Here is a 26,752-nt window from a genome sequence, read left to right on the forward strand (position 1 = left end):
TTAGGATACTTGGTGGTTGTTTTTGCAGTCGATGGGCCTTCAAATTTTTTTTTTTTTGCATTTTTTTGTAAATGCAACGTTACAGGAAATGATGCAATCACTGTTGAGGTGATTAACAATGTATTCCGAGAAAGGGCCGAATCGTTTGGAAAATTGCTGGTATCCATTAGTGGTTACTCGGTACAGGAACTTTTATCGTAATCTCCATGCCATTTACGGTACATCTGAGTTTAAAATCGCGCTTTGCCTTGAAAATAGCGGTTGACGATTTCTGGTGCTAAATGAGACTCCACTTAGTTTAGACTTGGCCAAAAAATAGCGTAAAGAAAAAAAAATTTCTGACCTAGTCTTACGCTTCATAGTCATTGAATCAGTGCTAAATTGAGCTGTCGAGCGTAATTTAAATTCCATCCCGAGTAGGTGTATAATTGATTCTCGAAAAGTGAGTTAATATATAATCATAGACTCTGAACTAATAAATATATATATATATATATTGTTAAGTATTATCACGTACCTTAGACATATCCAAGCTGCCTTTCACTCTTCAATAAGGCCGCCCCATCAAGAAGGCAGAGTCGAGTTACCTAATTCGGGTTTTGATTGCTATCTGAACTTGGAGATTACAGTGTCGTACAGGCAAGGAACACTGTACATAGGAGTTGTGTGTGTTTGTTTGTATTGAACGTTACACGCGCTACTCCTGCTCTGTATATAGTCGCACCTATGTTTACTAGGTATAACTATTGTGCCTCAGCCGTAGAATATTACGGTAGTTGCTCAAGACCCGGTGTCGAGAAGTGACGAGGCTTGCGGTGATCACGCATGAAGATTACCTGCCCCACTTTGATCAACTCGACATGACGTCGTTAACGATTGCTGAGTCAATCTGACGTCGCACGCCGGGGGACCGACGGCGTCTGAAATGGAACCTGACTCCGAATCAGGGAACGTTCTTTCGATCCTCGATATATGTCTGAACTATTTATGCTTTTCCGCTGAATGAAATTCACCCGATATCCACTTTTTATGTGCAGAGTATCGCATCGTTGAGAGCAGTGAAAATTCTGATAAGCATAAAACGCGAATGAGTGGAACTTCAGCTTTGAAGGATTAGCGTTGGTAATCAGGATCGAGCGGATTGGTGTCTAATTATTATTCGAGTGGTTCTCCAGAGGCTGACGTGGCTTGGAGCATCGATTCCTCAATTTTCAACGGCTGCATTCCTTCCTGAAAATGATATTCGTCGTACTTACGACGTTACGTCAAGCTCGTTCAAACATCGTTTGCAAAACGTCGAAACGTATCTCCGGCCAACGAGTTCTGCTGTCTCCGAGACCGGGTTATCGGCAATTCGTTCAAGCTCCTTCACTTCCGGGATATAGAAAGGCGGAGAGAAGTAATCCCTGCAATTGAAAACCCTCGAGCTTTCTCAAGTGGCTGATATCGATAGCTCCAAGACGCTTCGCTTGTGTTTCAACAATTTTTTTTCCCCCTGTTTATTACAGCATGCACTCAACGCTCATTCCGAAACACATGTATCCTTCATCACTTGATCAAACTGCAAACGACGACTCTAACCGCTTTGTTGCCGTCCCGAATTCATCCGCTTAATTTTCTCCTGGATTTGTTTTTTGCCGCTCGTTTTTTCCCCCCTGTTCTTCGTCGTCGGCGGCAGGGAATTGTCCTTGGGAAGAGTGAGCTTTAGTGCCATGTCATCGGTCTGTCTCAGGAGGGGAGTTTTCCACTGCGATCTAGCCTTCCGGCATTCGTTGGCATCGTCATCCTCCCCGTTATATTCTCTGCTCGCATTAGCAGCGAGAAGATAATCTATGCCAACGTCTCTGTTCATCTCCAAAGAGTCGGGCTCCGCCGGGACGTCGAACTTGGACAACTTTTGATCAAGAGTCGCCTCCAAGCAATCCCAACTCGGCAAGCGACCGCCAAGTTCACAGAAATCTGGACCGTCACTACCGCGATGCTGACGTTCCAAGGTGTTCCATTTCGGCGAATCTTCCCGACTTATCATCTCCTCAGATCGGGATTTCCCCATTCCACCGTCGGTGCTGACGCTGTCCCACATCGGCGATGGACCTGCAACAACATATTTCCAAGCATTATCCGCGAGTCGTTTTTGAAATTATCAACTTCGGACACAAATCGGATGACAATCCCACCTCTGACTCCATCCCACGTCGGCAATCGGTGCTTTCTCAGTCTGGTCCTCCCCAAGGACCCAACGGAAGATGTCCAGGATGCAAGGGACGCCGAGTCCCAAGCAGGCAGTTGACCCCTGGGTCGAAGACCGCGGGTCATCGTGTCGTGCATCTCAATCATTTCGCGATGCAGCTGCCTCTGATGTTCGGCGATGATGCTGTGCTGCCGTGTCGTCGGAGACAAAGCCGGACTCGGTGGGAGGTCCAGGTTCGACTCTGATCTGTGGGAATGTGGATCGATTGAAATGATTATCTCGCTTCTCCCTGGGGCGGATTTAGACCGATGAGATAGAATTTCTGCTATCGATTAGCAGACTAGGTCACGGGGTTCCTGCAGCGGCGGGAGGATGTTTCCGAGGATAAACTATACCCCCAAGTCCTGACTATGACGCTAATTCAAACGAACTCTATCTACTTCCCTGCATACGTTCTTGTTCACCTTCAGCTGTCCTTGCCAGACTGGCAAATGAGCTTGAATGTATTCTGGTATTTTTCCAGGAACTTGACAGGACGTAAAAGGCAGATCCTGTCAGGACTGAAGTGGACCGGTAACAAGGACAACTCTGTCCAGCAAATCTGACTACGGAATTCTCGGCGAAACTATCGAACCGTTGTAATTGGATCTAGACAAACCAATTTGGCTTCCAGCCCCGTGCTACGCTGCTTCGATACAGTTTTGGATTAATCTCTCGCAATGTATTGCCTAACGGACAAAGACATATGGATTACCATTCTCCGGGTTATTTCACGGTGATACGGAGCGATAGAGTGTGCCCTAATGAATAGGGGGGAATGATTTTACCGAAGTAGAATAATTGTCACTTCCCCGTGCCGGAAGCGTCCATCGATTTTTCACTCCTTATGCCGTAATTACCGAGGCCTGCAGATTTTTTTTTTCAAGTTTTTTTTAGTTTTTGTTTTATTCCTGTTTTTTTCCGGAAAAGCTATCTTTTTAGGACTGGCTTGATTGGATTGGGCTTTATACCATCAAGTGATAGATCGTCTCGATTCGAAGGGTGAATTAAGCCCCCAAAAGTCAATGGCGCTTTCAATGTCACGCTAGCTTGGATATTATGTTGAAATATATTGAAGAGACGTTTGTTTTGACTGAAAATAGATTTTACTTAAGAATCAGTTTCACTTTCGTGAATAGAATGAGAAAACTGTATTATTCCAGCTCGTGGTGCTGGAATAAAGATATAATAAATTTAAAAAAAAAAAAAATATGAAGGAAAAATTTTCATCAAACAATTTCAAACTCATTCTTGAGTCTTGACATTTACCCAAAAAAAAAAAAGCTGCGCAGTTTGAGATGCCCATAAATTAGACCAACGCATAACGTTTCCTTACACGTTTCCTCGCGAGCCTTCCATTATCCTTTTGTATCGCATGAATTCGTGCACGAACCTTCCGTGTTGAATCCCACACTTCCATTGTTCACATTTTCCCCATCATGCATACCGTACATTGCGTAATTGAAACCTTTTTTGCAATCAAAAAGCGAAGGTGCAAAGTGCTTGATTTCATAAGCTAAAAGTATAGACGTACTTTTTGCAAACTGACTTCATGATTCCGACTACAAAAATTGTCGACGAAACATATGGGAGACTGGAATTCTGGGCTTCTGTTTATCGCAGAATTTATGGTTGCGTTGCTCGATGGGACGAAGCCGAACAGTTCGAAAGTGAATTCCGTGCCTCGTGGAATTAAGAATCGAGGAACTGTACTCGAGGAGGATTAGACCTCGTCCGTGAAATATTCGCCGAGCATTGTTACGCAGCGCATGAAGTAAGCCAACTCGTGCGTTTGTTAGAAACCGTTAAAGTTCCTCGGCACTTTCTCGAGAACTTTACAAATGGCCAGTAATTCAGGCCCCCTTCATCTGTTAGGCAAGGTGTCGAAGAGCGAAGTGTAGAGAAGGGCGAAAAGCGGAAGCTGGAAGCTGGAAGTTGAATCATGGGAATGCCGGTGGCTGGTAGAACGTGAAATTTGAAGACTCGCTGCGCGGCGAGGTTAAAGGTGATGGATGAAGAGCCGTGCCGTCCAGCCTGAATCCCCGAGCCCGAATAATCCTCGGACCTCTCACGAAACCGCGAAAACACCGGATACTTCTCCCCCGATAACGCACGTGACAAGAGCCAGGTCCTCCCTTCGCCAGCTCGATCGCCCTTCGACCCTTTTATACGAAACGAGCCCAAAGCCCATCGGGAAATTAATCACTCTGATCATATTGTTGATCCGGTTTCATTTCCACGGTGAGGAATCGACGCGACGGTGAAAACGAATTACGGATGTATCAGCTGCCCACAGTTTCCGTAAAAGCCTTGACAAAACGAGGAAAAATCAACAGGATCAAGTTCTCATCAAGTGATACTTGAAGTTGGCCGAGTTAAACTTTCCCACAATTTAGAAGCTGCTGTTAATCAACGTCGGAAAGGAAGCTTTTCTATCTTTGATCACATTTCTACTCCTTGTTTCGACGCCTGTAATCCCTGATACATTAGAAATCCGCAAAAAAGGGTGAAGAATCGTTGACTTAGAGGGAATGGATCGGATCACAACAGAAAATTGGATTTTCATGATCTCGAGGCGATCGATTCTGCGAGCCCGAAGTGAAAATTAATGGAAATCAAAACCGGAGTAGAGCAGCTCCACATCGCAACTTTGACGATCGAGCTTCAACAAAAGGAGAAAAGTTTCGAGGACCGAGTATTGATGGGCTTCACTCGACTGCACACACGAAGCAACGCGACGCAATCACGCTGAGTACCCTGGACCGATTCCTAGTCAAACTAGACACGCCGAGTGCAGCAGTAGAGACCAGGCTGCACTATTAGAGCTGCGAGGAGTCAGGTTCACGCGGCAGCATCCCTGGCTGGCACCGTTTTAATTGCTGCGCCAGAATTTTACCCAGCTTCAATTTTCCACCCCCTCACCGGCCCGTTGAAGTAGTCGATTAATTATTTTGTCGCCGTTCCGACGCTCGACGACCTTTAGGCGAATGTTCGAGCCGCGGAATATTTCCTCCGCGTTTTCAACCCCCGAATGCACCCCCGCTTTCCCGGTTCCCTTTTTCCTCGCGGAAAAAACCCCTCAACTTTGATGTAAATTCTCACCCCCAACTCATAGATAACGCTAAATTCCCATAAGAAAAAAGTTGAGTGTACGAATTTACACCCAAGTTAGGGCTCTTTTTCCGTAAGGGTTGATCCTCGAAAAATAACTCTTTACTTTCTCTCTCTCTCTCCCTCTGCTTACTTGCTTTTTCGGTTTCTGTTTCGGCGGTATCTTGTATTAAGATTTTCTTTTTCTTTTTTCTTTCTATCATTATGTACTTGTCCAACATCGCTATGAACGTAATAAACATCTATCTATGCATCTATCTCTCTCTCTCACTCTCTCTCTCTCTCTCTCTTTCTCTTTCACTCTCTCAGGATGCCGATGCTGTGACTCTACGGAAAATCCACTGCGCTTATTCACCTGGGGGTATAAGTTTGGCGAGGAGACCCAGAGGTTCTTGGGTCCGGGCAACTCGAACGACGCGAACGTCGGGACGCCTCCCGGGCGACCCGTTGAACCGCGTCCAGCATCGCGATTCGTTCTTCGTGGGGCAAAACTGCTGCCACCTCTTGGAGAATCTGAAAATATTAAACCGACATCATTGCAAGTTCTTGCGCGTTCGCCTCGTTACTGGATTTTTTGTTTCACCTATCCCTGAGTTACCAGGATTACGATAAATAGAGTGAAGTGAAAATACTGAGAATTACGAGAATTGGGACGTTCCTTGGTTATTTAGAGATATTCTAAACTTTCACCAAAACTCTGTATCATTCTACATAACTTTGCAGATACTTAAAAACAAGTCGGGTCAAGGTAGTAAGGTAGTAAGGTAGTCCGGAAGTTTCAGCGGAACTCAGCAATTTTCTGAAAATCTATTAATTATTTCATTTTATTATAAATTTTCTTCCAATCAGCATTATTTTTAAAGTAAATAAAATTTTTTTAGCCTGAATTCTTAATTACGAGGTTTCCCAGAGAAATTGTTAGCGAGATTTCAACCCCGTAAAACAAATAAAATTCATGGAGCTTTATTTTTATATTTAAACACAGCAGCGGACATTTTTACAACGTTTGTGTCCCGTCTGCTTGAAGCAGTTCAGAATAAACAATAATTGAACGTGGTACCGAGAGAGAAAAATCGGAATTCAACCAGAACTATCGGCCATATTTTTCATCATGGATTCGTGCGCAAATAAATACGAAAGGTATAATATGAAAGCAGAGTCTGAAATTGAAAATATTGGTATTCCAGATTCCTCGAGACGAGATGGTTCCAAGTTTTTTGTTGATTCAGCAAGCACTGTTGTACTTATGACGGATCATACCTATACCTCAAAATACTACATGTCGGTGGTGAAATTTGCGTAGATATTAACCGCAGATATTGAATTGTCCCAGAAAAATATTGTTCGATTATTAAAGCGTGCGGGAAAGCTTTCAACATATAAACGGAATATTAAACTATAAGCTTTCAATCAGAAAATAACTGGAAACTGATAAAACGACCCATAAAACAAATCTGTAAAAATTACGGAAAATTCCATATTCACTGGAAGAGTGAAAAATGCAAATGGCCATTCAGTTTAACAGAATTAAGTCGCAAAGATTAATTGTGAATAACGACCATCCACATTCGGGGTTTTCAATGCTAAATTCATATACATAAAAGATTCGAAGGAAGTGACGCGAGGAAATTTAACGGGGAACTAAGTTATTGTTGCCAAAAGTTTTCAAATAATATATTTCAGGCTAAAAGAATGTGAAAATATTTTCTTGGCCAACATCAATTTCCCGGGAGTATTTGGCGAGGCAATATTGAATTATGCAAGATACCGGCCGATTTAACATCGAACCGGGTTTCCGACGGGACGGAATTCATCGAGCCTCTTAGACACCCGCGTCATCGTCTTAGGACAATTTAAACCTTTGCGGTTTTCCCCGACTCGTAAGACGAATAATTGAGGCCAGGTCCCACAGAGACCCGGGCATCTCTCTAAGGGCTCTTACTCTCTCACCACGAGAATGCCAAAGCCGGAAATCGAGCAAATAGAAGTGGTGAGGTCGCTTGGGAGCACGATTTCGAGGCTTGAGCTAAATAAGGTGAAGCACGCTGGATTTGTCTAGAAAATCAGACTTGATTATACCTTCGAGACGGTGCTAGCTGCTAAATTTACGCCATTATTTGACCAGCTCCCAGTAGAGTGAAATCTGCCGTCCGAAAAGCGACCACGAGTTACAATCCGTAGAGCATTTTATTAGGAAACAGATTGAAACAAGTTCGCGAAGTAAGAAGGTAATTTCAACTGCTGTTTCTAGCGAAGAGACTACTTGGATCGCGTATCACTCCGAAAATTGAACAATTATTAATAAATTCTTAATTAAGAGAAGCTTCTTGAGGACTTAACCAAACAAGCCGAGCAGTTAGTTTACTCACTAAATTTGAGGGCAAACAAAACGGAAGAGCTGAGGAGACAGACGATGTCTCTGAGTACGGTTAACATGGAGGGATGCAAATAATCTCCTCGACGAATTCGGATATCGGTATCGCCCTTAATTATAGCGGATCCAGCAGCCCCTGGGAGACGAACGAAGAGGCGAAAGTCGTCCAAGGCGCCAATGGTGTCTTGTTTACTTTTACGGAGCTGATGGAACGGTGTTAGAGATAAGAAAGACGACCACGAAACCCGCTAATCCCCGGAGATGTTCAAGTTCCTTTGTCACGCGTCACGCGGGAACGAAGCCCAAACTTAGGGTTATTCCCACCTCGCCATGCTCGTCGACACTCCTCATCGTCTTCGCGGCAAATCATTTAGCCCGGAGCTGAATTTGCCGCCCCGTCAACCCGAGGACGACGCGACTTTGTTCCGTCTCCCAAATGCCGGTTAACCCGAAAGATCAACTTCCATCTTTCCAGAGACGGAGTGAACTTTTTTCTGGACTCAGGTCTTAACGTTGGATTACGAACATTGAACAACTCTAGAAGCCGGCTGCTGGTGTGCGGCAAGCTCGTATTCAAAACCTTCCTCAAAGCGTATTGGCACAAAGACAGAAATTGTCTAGTCGGTGTTTAACGGTGGGATTCTCTAAGTGCTGAGCACTTTGTTGCAACAGCTATGAATAAACGTGGAGTTACATTTCTCGATTTCTCTGTGAACAATTACCCGCCACTTACCGTGAAGCGACGTTTAACGAGGGCTGTAAAAGGAAGCAAAGAAACGTGGACTACGTACGTTGTACGTCTCTTTTTACTCTGAGTCCAACGCCATTGCTGGGTGCCACATCGTCAGTGGCTTTTACTAAACCCTCGTTAGTTTCGGTCTCAAGGCGTTGCCCCCGCACAGAGTTAATTAAGAACGATACAAATTGGCATTGTTATCAATGAAAACGCTCGACTTTCGAGTACACTTTTATTTCTAGACAGTCGTGAAGTGTCTATCTGGCAAATTTGAAACTCTACGAGCTTTCGAGGAATCTTCAAGTGACGAAGTTTCCATTCTATGAAGCTTTTGATATTCTTCGAAAGCGCGTATACCATCCGACCAAACAATTACAATTCTTTAACTAATGATAAAAATTTGATTTCATCGTTCACGTAGTGATTAGTTTGTTCGTCGAATAGATGTAGGATCACGGAGTTACCGGAAGGGGCAATAAGCTTCGACAATAATACTGCTGTTTACGAGAATCGACGTCCCGCAGTATTTGGGTCAGTGTGCCTAACCGCTGAGGCTTTCGAGGTAGTTTGATAGTTCGGAACAATTAACCACGATGGTTTGGCGAAACCCTGAACTTCTACAGACTTGATGATCCTTGATATCTGACCACGTCCTAACGCGATAACGATAATTAATTACCCGAGTAGGCAATAAAAGCATCTAGCTACGCAACCAAACGTCGCTTCAAATGAAACAAGTTGGAAGAAAATTTGTCGAAAACTCTTGAAAGGCTTTTCGTTTAGACCTAAATCGAGGTTCTTTGATTAATTTCAGTTTTCGTAAGCTGGCGAACGAACTCCTCCCATCAGTCAGCCGTCGCTGTCCTCTGAAAACGATTGATAACGCGAGTTTTAGCACAACAGTTGTGACCTGCTGTTGTTCCCTAGGTTGTTTGCTGTTTGAAACCACGAGGCGATAGTAAGCGAAGCTTCGAGATCGCACGGTTACACCCGGCCGCAAATTACCGTGACCCAGCTGCCGACAGGGATTTGTGTGTCCATCCAAATCTGGTCCTCAAGTATTTAATTATCTGCATACACGCGGGGACTGAGAAGCTGCGAAAGATTTTTTGAGCGTCTCAAAAAAACGACTCCATTCCGATTATTGACAACCATGTATTCCCATTTTCATGTCAACTTTGAGTCCAAAAGTAAATTACAATTAACTACAAAATAATGACGTGAGACTGCAGATACAAGTATTATTAATTCCATACCATGAAGGGTCGAAGGAAAGAGAAGGCAAATATCAGGGAGGTCGAGAACAGAGGGACGTGGGTGGCCCACATCGATCGAATATCCAATAACTGTTTGAGAGGACTTACCCTGAACTTGTTGAGCGCCACCAGCGCTGGGACCAAGCCCCCCGGGCCCCTCTGACGACCGCGTCTTCGCCCCATGGATACCACACTCGTCAAAGGACTTGCCTCCCGCAGAACGACGTGCCTCGCCGATTCTACCAGCCAATAAATGACATAACTGGATTAGAGGAGGCGGTGAAACGAGCCAGGGAATTTCTCCTGTTACTTCGGGAGTCGGTTATTGTTAATCGACACGGAAGAATGGGGCTGATGCTAGCGCTACTGCAATTTAGCTTCGCGTGCGCGGATCCGCGTTCGATCGGACAGAATAATGCGGTCAAGATGTGGATTCTTTCATCGTTCAAGATGCCTCTGCTGTCGTTGCAGTAAAGTAGCATCAATCTCCTTAAACCCTCTTGCAATGTTCGCAGGACGATCCTCATTCTTTGGATAAAAAGTTTTCCGAAATGCTCTTCGTCATCTGACTCACCAATTGTTATACTGTACTTTCAGTGCCAATCAGGTGCTTGAAATTTTTACCCGAAAGATTTTTGCAAAGAAGGATGCTTGGGGTCAACAGGAAGAAGTCCAAGAAGGTATCTCCGTTGTTTTTGTTTGTGTAGGTGAGTGATGATTTGTTCAAGAAGAGAAGGAAGCGAAAAATACGCATCAACATCTCGTTAATTTTATTGTAAATCTTTCGGCCGTAATCCGTCACGTTCGTTAGCAAATTGAATTCAGTTCGAATGGCTGCCAGGACCGTGGCGTAATAGTGGAACATAAATCTTCATCGCATGGATCGGAGACCTTGGCGAGGAAAAAGGGCGTGCGATGAGCAAAAAGGGAGGGTTGATAGAGGGTGGAAATACGTGGTCCACAATGCGAAGAGAAAGAGAGAGGCATAAAGCGAATAAAGAGTCAGCGCACCGAGGATAATGGTCAAGGGTCATTTTATTACCACCAACGTACGTGGGGGTTTTACGTCACCATTGAGGCTCAGGTATCATACGACGTCCTCGTAGCTTCGAAATTTTCGTCAAATTCGACGATCCTACCTTCCGAGTGTCTCGCAATAGAAACGACAGAAAGAACAGTCAACCCGGTATTTTCGCAGCTCAATTTAACTTTATGTGCTGCACAAGTTTGCGGATTTATTAATTTAATTCTGCTCATCTCACCATGACATGCAATGCAATCACGTTTCAGGGACCTCGATTTAACTTCAATTTTTCCGATCCGATTGCTTCATGAGACAATCCAATTAAATCGCAGCAGTCTCTATGCATGTACATTGAGAACAGTATTTCTAGTAAATTCTCATAAATTATGAACCTTCGAATGCCTGATAAATTTTTGAGGCCTTATTTCTCTTTTACTCAGAACATTATATTCGACGTAAAGCTGAATAGCAGCTAATTAGCGGGTGTAAAAGTGTGTGATCAGGCCGAAAGACTCGGTGGTGAAAGAGTGTAAATTACCGTTTTCTTCCGACAAGTGATTTTCTTTTTTCACCCAGTATTTACAGGGTTAGAAAAAAAATCAGTCAACAAACAATTTTTACACGTACCAACATCTTGCCAGACGTTAATGTTAAAAAATAAGCTACGAAAAAAGATTTGGATAGGCTTTGAGGGTAGAGTGAAAGCCTCCCCCCCCCCCCCCCCCCCGTCGCCCGCAGAGTGATTAAATTTCTTCCTATTCCATCAAAGCGAGGGGGTCAAGTTTCGCCCTGTGCCAATCTGACTCCCAAATTGGTACTGACCTTTACTCGTGCCGTAACTGCCTGCGGTATTCATGCCAGGCAAGAGATTTGAGATGGTGATCATGTTGGTCCTGGCGATGGTGGTGCGCTTGACCGCGTTGCTGACATTCCTGGCTTTGCTCCACGTCGAGTACATGTTGAGACCCTTATTATTGGCAAAAGTGAGATTGTACCTGGCGACTTTGTCAGCGAGGAAAACGAGCTTCAAACCGTTCTCCGAGCGCTCGATCATTTTCGTTACATTCTCAGCCCAGGTCCAACCCTTAGAGAGTGAATCGACCACCCCGTTAGCCGGCGACACTTCCTGCGTCGTAACCAACTTGCAAAAGAGGGACAACGAACGCATCTCCGTATTAAATATCTCCTCTCGTTTCCTCCACGACTCCACGTGCCAGGCATTCTCGTGGGATGAGTTGAACAGATTCCCGAGGTAGGAGTGCAGGATTGGCCCGAGGGTTTTCCTGTCGTGTTCCATGCCTGCAGGTAAACGTTCGCACAGTTATAACTCGACATTGAAACTTTACTCAAGTGATATAAAACCGTGCTACTAACTCCTCGGACGTGTTTCTGTATGTTTTTTTTTTTTCTCCATGATCAAAAGTTCTTCAGCCAACTTTAATTACCCCCTTCTTTCTCTCTTTCTCTCTTTCTTCTTTGTCAGATTGAAATTAACTCGGCTCCCGCTAAATTGACCTCAGAAAACTCGACGGAAAATCCCCCACGAGCAGATATAGTGCTTCATCGTCAAACATAACGGATAAAATCATACTTCTCACCAAAATACAGCCACTTGACGAGAGTCTTGGCAAGCACAAGGTTGTTCTCAAGGTCGACGTAAGCGGTCTCTCGATCCCTCCTGACGATATCGATGAGGACGTCAACGGATCTCTCGAAGTAAGCCGTCGCGCTGTTGTTGGTTCTGCGTCTCAACCTCTTGCGACGAGCTTGCTTCCGGTTCCGACGGTCCGTCACGGCGTAGATTTGATCCCTGGCTTGTCTCAGGACCAGAGTCAAGAGGTAAACTAGATTCTCTGTTGGTTCCGAGCTGTGCAGACCAGGAGTGGGAAAGTTCTGTAGGAAGGAAACGTCGTCTCCGCTCTGTAAAAAATGTCGGAGGATAAGAAGAAATAAGTGAAATTTTTCTATGGAACTGAAAGCAAGGAGAATCGAAAACAGCCGATATTACAAAGGAAATCAATTAAATTCAGTTAAGTATGTGTGTCCGATGTGGAACCGGTCATCGGAACACGAGACCGCGGAACAGACAAGAGTAAATCCCAACAACGACAACAACAAAACAAGAGGAAGAAGAAAAACAACAACAACAACAACGTGGATGTCTGCGGACGGAGGCAGAGAAGCGAATCGCTTCAACTGGAAACTCCTGAATTATGCGCATCCGTTCAACTCTCAGTGCAAGTTAAACTTGTTTGACTTGTTTCCCCTTGCAGTTTTACAGTTATAGAAACAGATGCAGCAGATCCCACAGACGCAACGCCGCTATTTCATGCTCCAAGTTTACGATTAGACACGTATTTCGCACTTCTAAAGCGAGGAATCTTACTTGTAGGACGGCTTTCTTGACCTTCAAAACTTCCCTGATCACCAGACCCAGGTATTCGAGCTGCTTCCCGCTGTACCCACAATGCCTGCCCATCGTTCCCCTAGGGAGTGAGGCGATCACACGACGCCATCGCGTTATCAGCTCGTTCTCCAGGATGTCGGACGGCTCCAGATCCACTGGAGTACTGCTCATCGAATGCTGATGCAGGGCCGTCAGGTATGATTCCAGGAGTCGAGAGTCCGACAGGTACGAGTCCTCGTGGTGGAGAATTCCTCCTGGAAATCGTAATCGATCCGATCACGACGGTACAACTGATCGAACGAAAATAGCGCGTACCTAAATTTGTTCTAATTTCGCGAGAGATTTGAATTAAACTAAGTACAAGTGTCTGGAAACCAGGAACTCCAGTGTCGTAAGTTGACGGTGGCGATGAGCAGATCCTGGCATATCGCGTTTGATCGACACCCCGAAGCAATCTAAGTTTCCGCGGCGAAGCTGCGTTTGGAATTAACGTTCACAACCCGCACGTTTGATGTCTGGTATCGCGTCAGCAGCACTCGCCTAAATCCCGTGAGTATCTATAACTACGTTTGATGGAATAGCAATGTTGATCGAATGACGCTTCAGTGAAATGTTTAATGACCGAATAAACCGGCGGCTGTCAACATTTTCGAAGTTTATTTTACCCTGCTGCAGCTAGTGTTTGCAGTGCATCAAGTACGTTATACATGAACGGAAAATGGCGTAGATACTGGTTCACAGTTTCTTTTTCTTTCTTTTTTTAAGTTGGAAAAATCAAAAAAACATCACCGTTGGCAAGTGAAACGGTCAATTATATACTGTTCAAAGGATGTCATATTATATCATTGCCTGACTTTCGGTCATCGAGTTATTCCATCAGGGTTCTCTGCGAGCAATTTTTTGAAGAACAATTTCCTACGATTTTTCGTTACGGTAATATACGGATTTGTCGCTGCATCTTCAAAGAATTTTGATAGAAAATTTTTAATCGTAATTGAAATCCGATTTAAACAATCGCAAGAACATCGTAGATGAAAAAACAATTCTCTGATGCCTTTAATTTTTATTTTTTTATTTTTTTATCACGTTTATCACGTCGAGGGAAACTTGCTTAACGTTAAGTTAGCACTAACTACGGGCATACACAGATGCTTCATCTCAACTATTCGCCATCCGTACAGGCAACTTAAAAATTACCCAACTCGCAGTTTAAGCTAAGATTCATTCTGACAATTTCCTGAAATTTCATTTGCACCGAAGTGCTTACCTACCTAAGCGTGCGAAATTACTTCACTTCCGTTTAACAAGCTCGCCCTGTCAAGCTCTGCAGCCATGGAATACCTACAACGCACTGCGCTGGCTTAATTATAACAGCGAAGATCGTTCTCGAGAGATGAAAGTTATTACCTACCTTTTGCACACTGTAGCATCACGTTGCATCTCGGGTAGAAATAGCATCTTAAACTTTGACACTTCAATGCTGTGACCAATTCGTCCAGGCTCGTCAACACGTGTCGCGACAGTGTACCAGGAGCCCAGCTACGCAAAGGATCTGGTCCTGCTCGTTCCAGAGACCACCAGTGAATTGTTTTCAGCACATGGCGCGAGACGACTCTCAGTGTGTCCTGAAACGATTTTGTACACGTTTCATTATCGCTTTCATCTTCATTTCTGACTTGTATTTTTTCACTATTCGGGAAAGTTTTTGCTGACTTTGAATTACTCGTATTGATGGGAGAATCTAACTATTATAAGATCGAGATATTACTACAACAAATGTAAGCAAACGAATAAGCACAAGGGAGAAACAATCCGAATAATCACAAAACATATTTAACCTACATAGAAAGAAGGAAAGCTTGTAAAGAATAAAAGTTGAGTAAGTTTTCGACAGAACGCTGACATCCAACTCGACGATTGTCGTTTCTTTCCCTCTCTTGCGAACAAACAAAATTCATGAGTCTATTACTGATACAGAGATGGCAAAAACAGCAAGTAGGTTGCACTAAAAACTTTCCTCCACTCGGTAGAAAGTTCTCAAAATACACGACACCATCATTTATCGCAAGCTTAAACTCGTCGTTCGACGGTTAGAAATATAAATCTTCGTTAAAACAACTGTTCTAGTATTTTGACGTTCAATTTAATCCTGCGACATCATCGGAATGTATCGACCCACTTTTTCTTCCTGTACTCTGAACTTCAGGGCCAGTGCAACCCCGAATACTGTGCAAGTTTCGAAGGGATGAAAGTACTTGCAACTTGTCTGCGGGGCTGTTCCTCGGGTAACATTACGAAACGAACCGGTTCGCTGTTCAAAGGGGGTGGCGACACACCGCGCGATGAATAAATGGAAGGGTTAAATAAGTAATCCATCATTCGTACAAGCCCTTTAATATTCTTGGCAAACTGAACACGGCCAGTCGGTTCTCGTCGAGAGAAATGCGAGCCTGCTCGTCCAGCTCTACTCCGCAATTGTGATACAAGTTTAATGATTGGGCAACACCTCGTTCCCGCATCAACGAGGGTTCCGCCTTCACTTGGATTACCCAATTTTGCACCAATTACGCGTCACGCTGCAGCTAAAATCGCGAGATCCATAAAAATTTCGCGTTTTAAAACCACCAGGTGGATGTAACTTTTCTCATTAAGTGCGTCGATTCATCGCGCCGGGGTCAGGGATTTACCCTGGCAGTCCCTCGAGCCTCGCGCGCTGCAGGGGTGAGCGATAAATTATTACAAAGATCGCGAAAACACCGCGTCTGCGCAGAGCAGAAGCTGCATTTCCAGTATTCAGACCACCCTGGACCGCCTGGATATTATCAAAACAACCCTCCGTTTCTCGCGCCAAAATTCCTCCGTGGGTGCAAGTTTGAACTGCCCAGCGGGGGGGAGAAATTTTCTCTCCAAGGGCTCCGGCATAAGAGAGAAAAGGAGTAAAAAGAGAAAGAAAAAAAAAGGAAAGAGCGGAAAAGTATGAAAGGAAAAAATTAAACACGGTTTCATTAACTCGAACCCCATTAGTATTTTCATTTCCGAAAACTCACCTTGTTTTTCATTGGGAGATTCAACTCGCCTCTTCCTCGTAACTGATCCAGAATACCGCCAAGTACCGTTTCTGTAAGAGCCGGAACGCTGTCCTCGTGATAGTGATGCTTCATTACCGTTTCTGCTCCCGGAAATCGCACCCTCCAGAGGGTCGACCGGTCCTCGCAACGAGCACCAGGATACGGACCGACGGCCACGACGTACATGCCCTGAAAAAAGGAGTTAAAACTGTTGGTGAACTCGTTTGGGAAATCGTTTTTTCGATCGTTTTTTAGTAAACTGACTGTTTGCGCGGCGGTCAGGTGCAGGAGAGCGTCGCAGTGATGAAGAGGAACTCGGCGAGGGTAATCGGCCAAGGAAGACCACGAAGATACGCCGACTCCAATCGAAAGCCGGACTTCAGCCTCGCGATTTTTCGAACCGCCGATACCGATCCTCAGTAGGATTCCCGCCGCGTCTTCAACGAGGGCAACTCGATGATCCCTCGGCTCCGGCAAAACGGCTTCTTCGTGGGCTGAAATAAGAGGGAAAACGAGGTTTACGAGGGTCTTTGAATTTTGGAATTTCATTTTCAGCGTTGCCAGAACTTTCCCGCAAACTTTCCGCGAACTCTGTAGATGCTTATACCGTATAATATGCGGGCGAAGGATCACTTATGTATCCTGAGACGAAACATGTAACTTTTACTATGTAGACATGTAATGCATCTCGTTTCCTCGTCCTCGCAATCCGGTTTTTTTTAATGAAAAAGTAAGGGTATATAGTTATAGTTGAGCTGTACAATTAACCGAAAATGAAACCCAATTTTTTAAATCCTGTAAAAGTCTTCGAGAATTCGATTTGAGAATTGAAAGTTGTGCTTTTTTTTCGTCACCACCGAAATCGACCCAAGCATGCGCATTGATCCGTCCAATTACTTCCGGCGTTACCGGAAGTGTCGTGATAACTTTGCCACGTGGGTACATAAATAACAATTCCTATGATCAACGGTGATATATAATCTCGTCTAATACTTTTATCTTGACTATTTCTGCGGTAGCACACTAGGAGAGAAGAAAACCCAGAGACAAGGGCCACTGGAAAAGGGCGCGCTGGGCTGGGTCACCATAAATTAAGGAAAGTTTCCCGCGGAACGGGGAGTCCGAAGTCCTGTATACAAAATGAATTTAAACCACTCTTCCCTATTCTATCGCACGGCATTCTTCACCCTGACGGTGAAAAATGCGCGGAATTTGGAAATTCGTAAAAATACATCTAATTCGATACTGCATCTGCGTGCGTAACCTGCCAGCCTTTAAACCTAAATCTGCTCTTTCTCTAAAATACATTTCGGGATAATTCTGAGCTTTTAAACGAACGAACGTAGGTATATTGTTAAGTTAATTGAGAAAAGAATAAAATGCGAGGTAGATAGATATCCATGCTGACTCTGCAAATAACTTTTCTGAGAGCGTGGAGTGTACCTATAAGAACAGAGGCGAAGATTATTCGTTCGCAGCTCATAAAGGAGCTTTATAAAAAATTTTCCCCTCTTACGTATATAATAAAGGTATAGCGTTGAAGCGAATTGTTACGTTAGGATCATAATTCTAAATCTCCGTCAGCTACAATTAACCAACTCCGTAGCCGTAGCGTCGGCATGATTTACTATATGCGTCTAACGGGTGTTGGCTATATCGAATTACTCGTTCTTCACCGTTGCCTTGCTTCTTCGCTGTCCCTTCTTTAGCGTAATATACGACCTGAAAAATTCATCGGGGCCGGTTAGCCAACTTGACGACGCAAAGCCGAGCCGTGTCGAGGCAAACCGGTGAAGGAAAGCAGAAAGTCATTATTAAATAAAAGAAAAATAATCGACTGTATATTATACTTACAGTACACTGTGTCTGCACGCGGCAGCCAGGATATTGTCTCGCTTTTCCTTATAATAAGCAATGTAATACACCCTATCTATGCGTAAAATTAATGCAGGCATTTACCGCCCTTGCGTTATGATTATATGCACAGGGTGAGATGTTGAAAATCAACTGACATCGGGAAACAAACATCAGAGAACAGTGAAAACTGCATCATGAATGAAATTCCATTTTCATTTTTTCTTAGTCGATGTTTTTAATACTTTTCTGGGCAATATATATCATCATTCCAATTTTGTCGAGTCTTTGTAGTGTCAAATTTTTCACGTCAAGTCATCCAAAGTATGACGCGGACGCTTGTAAAGCTTCTAATGATCACATGCAAAAAAAATTTTTCTTTACCATGTGACCCTGAAGTATGAATTCATCGAAATAAACGCGTCACCCCGTATGCAGACGATTCCGCGGTGTTAAGGATAAGGGGCTGCATTAACGAGATACAAAGATAGCGTTGATACTCGTTACGTCTTATTTATAGCATCTTGTTAAAGATTATTATCACACTATTGGACTCGCGGACAAAGTTGAGGCTCGACGATGAAGCTGGATCGATAATCTTATGTATCGTATCTTCCTTAGCGAAATATAGCCTATGTATCGTATCAGTGGACGGAAATGCTGAATGGAAATTGAGAGGCGGTACATAGACGGTGTTCATACCTGGCCCGTAGAATATCCTGCAGTGATCCGGCTGCTTTAATATTTTTTCGAGCACCTCGGCGTCGACCACTTGTCCCGGGGTCCAGCACAGCCTCTCATCAGCGCCGTTTGTTGATCCTGAAAAAACATTTTTTCCTCTCAGAAATTTTCTTCTTGCGCGTATTCTTCACTCACGCGAGGGTGTGCAAAACATAGAATTCTCTCTCGTTTCGTTCTCGTCCGTACTTCTTGTCAGAAATTCAAAGCAAGTGATATAAAATGAATAAATGAATGAATAATAAACCGCGAGGATTTCAACGATTTTATTCGTCGGACTTTTGCGTATGAGGAATCTACTATTCAATACTCATCCTTCCGGCTCCTTGAAGAGATAATAAGTGAAAGGAGATTCCACCTACCCGGCTTCGTCGCTGCGGCGAGAAGATTCGCCAGCTTTGCTTTGATTAAGTCTCTCCTCAGACGACCTCCCGGTCCGAGAAACTCTCCCCAGGACTCAGCACCCATTCCCCGGATCCTGACGCGCGCAAATCCTGGCATGGCCGCATCTTCTTCGACGCTGACAGGCGTCTCGTGGTCTGAGGTGAGGCCTGGCGACGAGAGAGCGTCGAGCCTGACCAGGTACTCGAACTTCAATTGCTGAAAATCGAGGTGAAAATCAAAGAAATTAATAGACAACATCGAAAAAAGGTTTAACATATTTTAAACAGTATTTTGAGAAGAGATTTCTGAAAGCTTTAAACAACTCATCGTCTTGAAATACTGTGATAATTTCGTATTACCTTGATTCGACTGCGATCGTTTAAAGAGATAAGAAACATCGATGAGAATCTACTGTCGATATTCCCAACCCCGACTAAGAGACGCTGCAACAATCTTTCAACCGTAGCCTCAATCGTTGTGGTATCAGCTGTAGATAAAACACCATTATTGTTTCTTTTTTTTCATTTTTCAAACAGAAACCATGAGAGACTGTAACTTGCTCGCAGAATTGAGCGAACCAAATATGGTCCAGAGTATGAAGCGATTATAAAATGAAAAAACTCACCGTTTACCCCCATCGAATCAGCGACAGACTTGGTAAAGTAATCATTCAGATTGTCCAACTCGTCCTTCGAAAACGTGATTTTTGTTGCCATAAGTCGAAGGCCGCCTTTGCCGGAAATTCCGCTCGGCGCACACCCCATCCTCTACCTCAGCAGCCGTACTTGCTTATCTCCTGCAAAATATATAAATGAGGGAAATGAATTGGTCAAGGACCTCGTACAATGTGAGAGTAAAAGCGTTGAGCCGTGTCCTGCAGGTGATGGTCTCTTAACGTGCGCATAAAACGCGAGAAACTTTCTAGCGGAAAAAATAAATGTGAAGGAAAGAAAAGGGAGAAAGTTTGAAAAACTGACGCGAGTTTAATTCCACTGTGAAAATACGCGGGTACACCGAGGAGCTTCTGCACGAAGGAAGGACGAAAATGCGATGAAAAAAATGTCACAGATATGAGGAAAACTGTATTTGCCTCCGTTTGAAGGTCAGGCTGTGTTGTGTGACAAACAGGGCTGAAAGCTCTCCACGTTGTATATTCGAGGTACGTGATCCTCCGCTTGAGCCGTTTGCGCCCGACTCCTAAGCCTTTTTATGCACGTATCTTATATGGATGTATATACGTAGGTACGGGGAACTCGGGGCTTGGCAAATATGTCAATTTGGTAGAAATGTCTGAGTGGGCTAAGATATATTACGCCGAAAAGGAGATAAGCAATCGTTTCAGACATGCTCCGCAGGGGATGCCGAGATAGACCGACGACTCAAATCGCGGTTCTCCTCCTCCTCCTCCTCCTCCTCCTCCTCGACGTCACCACTTCGGTAATATCTCACTCCAGATATTCTCTTCGTTATCGCTTGTGCATTGCGAGCAGCGTTTTTCGGCCCCAGACTGCGCTGATAACCGATAAGCTCGGAGAAAGGACTTGGATAGGACCGATGCTTTCATGTTCCGCGATCCGCGAATACCGACGGCTCTATGCTAGGTTAAAGCTCTGTATCTATAGCACGTGAAATTCTTGCGGGAATTCGGAATTTTGGCTAAGCGTTTCACACAGTCAGCTACATTTTTCAAGCGACGTTTTTCACCTTGCGATGTAGACGTCGGCGTAGCTGAACCTCGGCCATACGATTTATCGATCAGGTTCTGCAACCCGGTTGCTGAACTTCTTCGGGAATTATTATTATTAATGATTTTGGTAGGGAAAAAAATTCATAATAATGATAAATGTTGCCGAAGGATACTGTATTTTTTACATCGTTTATTCTCGTAATACTTGTTGTGTCACGATATTATAGCTGCATTTATTGAGAACGAAATTCGTATATTACAATATTCAGTTACCTACTGTAATATTTTATTTTATCACGAAGAAAAAACTTTTCAAACTCTTGCGGGGCGCGCCAACTTGAAAAATTACCTGACCCATTTCTTTCTCGATGTTGGACATTCGCGGAAAAATAAATCTGAGTTACATATATTACGTTACCAATAGATTTATCGTCTACGCGTTCGCGCATATATTAACTTACTACACGTATTGAACTTCCCGCACTTATACCCACATTCGGTTTCTATGCACAGACGCGTAAATCAAAACGCGTACAAAGATGCGACGTCATTCGCACGACGTAAAATTATTGCTACTTCTAACGAATCCTCCACACATTTACCTACAATACGTGCAATTCTTCACTATGAAAGCCGATGAAGAATCGACCAAGAATGATATGTTGCAAAACTTGCAAAGTATGAATTTATAAATCTACCACCGAACGAGCGAAACGAGTCTATATATATATGGATCGAAAAAATACCCACTTTTGTAGAACAGGCTATATTGCAAATTCATCTCTTTGCAAGCATCGATTCACGCCTTGTGTTGAAAACTGTCTCGGCTGTACGCGTATATAACTTGGCAAATACATATTCCCGACTTACAATTAAACGCTGCGCCGTTCGGATTTACGTCGCGCAAGTTGGAATTGGCCGTCTGCCACCGTCGTCTACAGCTATCAAATTCGAAATGACTAATTGATCGGAAGTAACCGAGTGACTGAGCCGATAAAGTTAATCAATTTGAAAGCCGTCCCGTCGCGTCAGTAGCTTCAACCGATCGCTGGAATAAACGTCTCCAATTTACCCCGGATATACAAGCTACGTGTTACCGGCTTTTGCCAAGACGCCGACCTAAACTTCACAATTAAATAAATTTCACAAAGTAGTGTTCAAATTTTCTATTTCGGGAAGACAGATTTCATCACAAAGTGGGCGTACCGAACGCGTAAAATCTCCACCCCAGAAGTGTTGGAATAAAAATTAGAATCAAAATTTGACGTCAAATAATTTCAGAGTAGGTATATGAGAAAAAGGACTCACCAGCTATCGAACCTCTCGGCGCAAAATTGAATTACCAGTGTTGCTCTTTCATTTCGAAGTGTGCGACGAAACTTCGTTACGTCAGTCGTGTCGAACCATTTTGATTTTGACGGTTGAAAAAAAATCGAGGCTGACGCGGTGTGGACGAAGACGCGATTTTTTTGATTTGCAAAATTTTGGAAAACACGTGTGGACGTAGGCTCGTTGTTAACCGAATTCCGCGATACATGTGTCGACGGTTCGTAGGAAAAGAGGAGTTGGATTATTATACGAACGGTACTATGTGGGGGTTGGATCTATGCCGGCATCGCTCCACTGTCGCAGTCCTACTGACCCCGAGGAATTGGGCCTCATGCTGCTACAAAGACGGACAATATTATCCCAACTTCGTTCACTGGTTCCATGACAATGCGACGTCCACGGTTCGCGGTCACCGCACCGGAATCACTTCCGATTCCGATTGTTCCTACGTCCACTTCCGGTTGCACGGGTGCGCCTGCAGCCGCATACTTCGTACCGAAGGATATAAACCGTAAACACGCATGCACACATTCACACCTCGTTAGTTGTAACTAGATTTCAGCTTCTACGCAACGTCACGTTATTACGGTCGGAAATATACTCCGATTTTCTTACAATTAGTGCCATGTTCCATATCCAATGTTTTATTTCGTCCGTTTACGCGAAGAATACATCGTCTTCAGGTAGATTCCAGAAAAACTCCGATGTTGACAGAACTAATTTATTTCAATTAAAAGAAAAATGATACAAAAACGAAGAAAAAAAAAACAATTTCATACCATATTTGATATGCGACGAGCAGGAATTTCGCCAGCAGCAGTAAATACACACACCTTTTCACGTGAGAGCTTGTCGATGACTGCTACGTCAAACAGGTATAAAATAGAGTACTTTAATGACCCGACGTAAAATCCAAGAGCTCTCAGAGGTGCAAACAACGATTAATCGTAGTGTAAATTGGGCGCAATATAGATGTATGCCTAAATTTCTGCACCAGACGTATATTACGTGTATATATACGTGTACGGCAGCTTTGCAGCGTCGGCTTTATGTCACGCGGAGTACCTACCTAACTGTTCTGTAATTTGATGTTAAATCCAGCTACCTCGGTAGGTAGTGGAAACGACGAAGGGCTATTGCCACGTTGAGTGATTGACGCGAATTAATCAGGAAGCTTTCGCGCCGTGCTGCAGCTCTGGAATGGCTAATAAAGATGCATCGCATCGTCAGAATCCCCAGATCTCCTTGATTGGTACGCGTATAATAAGACAGTGAGTAATTGAATTTCACTCGAATGATTTTAATAACCATATAGAACGAAGGAACGATCAGGCTCTGATGCGGATTTAATGTAATTCATCGTGCATTTTATACATGCAACTTGAGGTGTGAAACCTATATATGTATATATTCATGCCATGGTGATAACTGTAGATAAAATTATAACAGATTGTCATGCATTTTTACACTCTGCTATTTGACAGAATCTTGCACATAAACGTTTTTATAGGAGAAAATGTAGTATCGCTGAGTAGAATATCGTGTACATATAATTAAGAGATAATTATTACGGCAGCAGTACGACAAATGGCAGCAGCGAAAGCCGGATTTTAGTGCACCAGTCGTTGAGATGAGAGAGTGAAATTTGTCAAAGTAGATCGTCTACACCGAACTTTGAAAAAATCTAACATCCCTGCTCCAGCGTATCTACGATCATAGATGTAATTTTTTTTTCACAGCATACTATTAATCTTCTATGCACTGAAAACTGCCTATAGCAATCTCACATTACAATCAATCCCTATTTCATCGATTCCATAATGTGTGAGTTTCCTGTGAATTGCGACGTGTGCAGTATAGAATCGAATTTGTCAAATTGATCGCACAGCCCCAACTGATAACTGAAAACATTGGAGCATACGTCGTATTCGCTATTTATGATGGATGGGCCAAACGGGAATCAATAGCCGCTTGTGCAAATATAATTTGATTACATCCAAGTTGCCTACACGCAGGCGAATGTTACCTAGCTTATGATTGTCGAAATTTGTTTGCGCCTGTTTTCCGTCTATCCGCTGTACGTTGAAGCGAAGCGGATAAGAGGCGAACGGCGGTGTCATCTGTGGTTGAAAAGGAGAAACACTAAGCAACGACGTTTATTAAATCAAAGCGTTTGTGATCGTAGGGAAGAGAAATGGAAAAATAATGAACCGGGAATTATAGACAATTTCCTCGAATCTAAATAAAGTTGTGACTAAAATTAATATTTATATGTAATAATGGCGTCGGCGTACATCAAGGATGACCAAGGTATACCGATTCTATCCTGTTTACACATAATAAATCACCTCCAATAATCTTCATCTATTTATAACCTTAAACATTATAAACAATTGTTTACTACAGTGATCGACACGCCAAGCCCGCTTTCCACCTGTTTCACCTCATCCACCTGAACAACAGCACTGTATTTGTTGTTACATATTGAATTTAACTTTTTGTTACTGTTATTGTTGCCATCATTAACTGTTTTTTATTGTTCAACTTAAATTTGGCAACTAAGCTTAGCGGTTTAAATTTTTTATCTATTGACTGGATTGCTTACTTCACTCAACAAATAGCCGTTGAATTTATATTTTATTTACATGCTAAGTATAGAGAAAGGTTTTCTTGACGCAGGCGGAACTTTCATCCCGGCCAGTCAGCGTCCGGACGGCACTTGGCGAAAACCTCGAAGAGTAAAGGATGGCTACGTACCTCAAGAAGAGGTTCCGCTGTACGTAAAAATGCATTTGAATAGATAGTCGAAGAAGAAATGAGGGAAAATTTTTCATCCATTGTCAACGATTCACATTTGTTTCAGCTACGAGAGTAAGGGCAAACAATTCACCAAAAATCAACCTACTTATCCTGTTGGAATGAGCCCTCAATTTGTGGCGGCCCATAAAGCAAAGAAGGAAGCACAAGCTGCGAAACCACCGCCAATACCAGGGCTGGTATTGGCAAACGATGGTAAAAAGAAGAAGAAGAAGAGTAAGAGTAAAGCAGTTGACGTAGTGACGGAAGATCTTGGTAAAACTACGATATCACAATCCGTTGTAGAGAATGGTAAACCAGCGACCCCGAAATGCGACAAGAAGCAAGCGACCGATAATACGAATATTATTTCGAATCCAAGCGATAACTTGCCCAGTCAAAACACAGATCCAGCGAAAAGGCTCAAAAACCTCAAGAAAAAATTGCGAGAGATTGAGACACTAGAGCAGAAGATAAAGTCGGGTGAATTGAAAAATCTTGAAAAAGAAATGACCGACAAAGTCTTGAGGAAAAAAGATGTTCTGAAGGAGATTGAGCAGCTGGAAGAGAACCAGTAAAAGGCTGCCAATCTACTGTTTTATCATTATTATTATTATTATTTTGATTTTTTCCTTTTTTTTTACCCTTGTCTCCCTTTATCGGTACAAAATGTAATTGTGCCATTTAGGATAATTATGAATGTTTGCTGTTTTATTATATTAATATTGAGTGGAATTACGAAATAATAATAATAATAATAATAGTAGGAATAATAATTGTTTTAACATAGTTTTCAAAATTATTTGTACTGTACAGTCGCGTCGAATATTTATTCACGCCAATTCTCGAACATTAAAATGCACGTGATAATTATTTGAAAAATAACGATTTATGACCTAGATTATTTAGTTATGTGATTTTTATTTAATGTATATGTATACATGTTCGGCTGAATGTCTACATGAGCATTAGAGCGAATTATTGTAACAATCAACAAACTCGATGAGCATGATTTTGACAGTACTAACCGGAAACCTGAAATTCATAAAGTTATCGTGAAATATCGATGATGCAAAATGTAAAATGAAAGATGGAACGAAAAGTATCAGTAAAAAAAATTGCCCATAATGTTCACGCTAGTGTAACAATAAATTAAATTAGATTACTCCAAATTTTATTAGAGAATAAATTACATTCATCATCATTGACCAAAACTGTATTAAAATAGGGATGATTTACAAATAACCAAGTATGTACTTTTATTCTCATCACCTGTGCTACTCTCTGCGATTTCTCGAAGATAACGATCATCTCATAATACAACTTTTCCCTTTCGAAAAGCGTAAGCTGCAGAACGAGTATGGCTAAAGCTATGAGGCGGATCTCCATTGCGAGCATAACGATGTTTGTGTTTTTTTCACCCACAATTGCAGACTGTCATTTTGCAATGTAAAGAAATGTCTACCAGATACAACCAGTGGAGAGATTCAAAACTGTTTCCCAAAAAATTGTAAAACGATTGAATTTTTCTTAACGACCTATATCTCAAATATTCGTGTCATCTAAGTCATTCATCATGAGATGATCGCATGTTATTGCTTCAAGATGTGCGTAGTTTTATCGTTAATAGTTGTCTTTACAATCCCATTAATAATCCGCTATATGTATATATAGCTGGAAAATACCGATGAACGCGCTACGCCAATTATTCATTGATATTTTTTTCTGCGACCATGGATCGTTCGTTTAAAGAGGCGA

The 26,752-nt window shown here is 43.0% G+C and overlaps 2 protein-coding genes across 3 annotated transcripts; one reads left to right on the forward strand and one right to left on the reverse strand.

Moving 5' to 3' along the window:
- Positions 1-987: 987 nt before the first annotated feature.
- Positions 988-22,487, reverse strand: LOC124405710. Its single transcript, XM_046880840.1, has 15 exons — positions 22,178-22,487; positions 19,808-19,978; positions 19,542-19,669; positions 19,161-19,398; positions 18,763-18,879; positions 16,471-16,700; positions 16,186-16,395; positions 14,550-14,763; positions 13,118-13,392; positions 12,330-12,651; positions 11,554-12,030; positions 9,816-9,946; positions 5,697-5,854; positions 2,178-2,437; positions 988-2,094 (listed from the first exon to the last, which is right to left on the reverse strand). The coding sequence occupies exons 2-15, from the start codon at positions 19,944-19,946 to the stop codon at positions 1,577-1,579; spliced, it is 3,417 nt and encodes a 1,138-aa protein (XP_046736796.1). The 5' UTR covers positions 19,947-19,978; positions 22,178-22,487; the 3' UTR covers positions 988-1,576.
- Positions 22,488-24,357: 1,870 nt separating this feature from the next.
- On the forward strand, positions 24,358-26,090 carry LOC124405865 (partner of Y14 and mago). Of its 2 annotated transcripts, none has more exons than XM_046881125.1 (3): positions 24,358-24,508; positions 24,878-24,974; positions 25,062-26,090. In XM_046881125.1, the coding sequence occupies exons 1-3, from the start codon at positions 24,478-24,480 to the stop codon at positions 25,570-25,572; spliced, it is 639 nt and encodes a 212-aa protein (XP_046737081.1). In that variant the 5' UTR covers positions 24,358-24,477; the 3' UTR covers positions 25,573-26,090. The 2 variants fall into 2 exon arrangements, with proteins under 2 accessions (XP_046737081.1, XP_046737080.1); XM_046881124.1 differs by having other exon boundaries at positions 24,361-24,508; positions 24,863-24,974.
- The last annotated feature ends 662 nt before the right edge of the window (positions 26,091-26,752 follow it).

This window comes from Diprion similis, chromosome 4 (assembly GCF_021155765.1).
Source record: "Diprion similis isolate iyDipSimi1 chromosome 4, iyDipSimi1.1, whole genome shotgun sequence".
Taxonomy (NCBI): Eukaryota; Metazoa; Arthropoda; class Insecta; order Hymenoptera; family Diprionidae; genus Diprion; species Diprion similis.

Coding starts and splice junctions, on each gene's coding strand:
- LOC124405865 (XM_046881124.1), top strand. CDS start 24,478: ATGGCGTCGGCGTACATCAAGGATGACCAAG. Junction 24,509..24,862: donor GTACATCAAGGATGACCAAG/GTATACCGATTC, acceptor GTATAGAGAAAG/GTTTTCTTGACGCAGGCGGA. Junction 24,975..25,061: donor CCTCAAGAAGAGGTTCCGCT/GTACGTAAAAAT, acceptor CATTTGTTTCAG/CTACGAGAGTAAGGGCAAAC.
- LOC124405710 (XM_046880840.1), bottom strand. CDS start 19,946: ATGGGGTGTGCGCCGAGCGGAATTTCCGGCAAAGGCGGCCTTCGACTT. Junction 13,393..14,549: donor GATGCTACAGTGTGCAAAAG/GTAGGTAATAAC, acceptor TACGATTTCCAG/GAGGAATTCTCCACCACGAG. Junction 2,095..2,177: donor GACGTGGGATGGAGTCAGAG/GTGGGATTGTCA, acceptor ATGTTGTTGCAG/GTCCATCGCCGATGTGGGAC.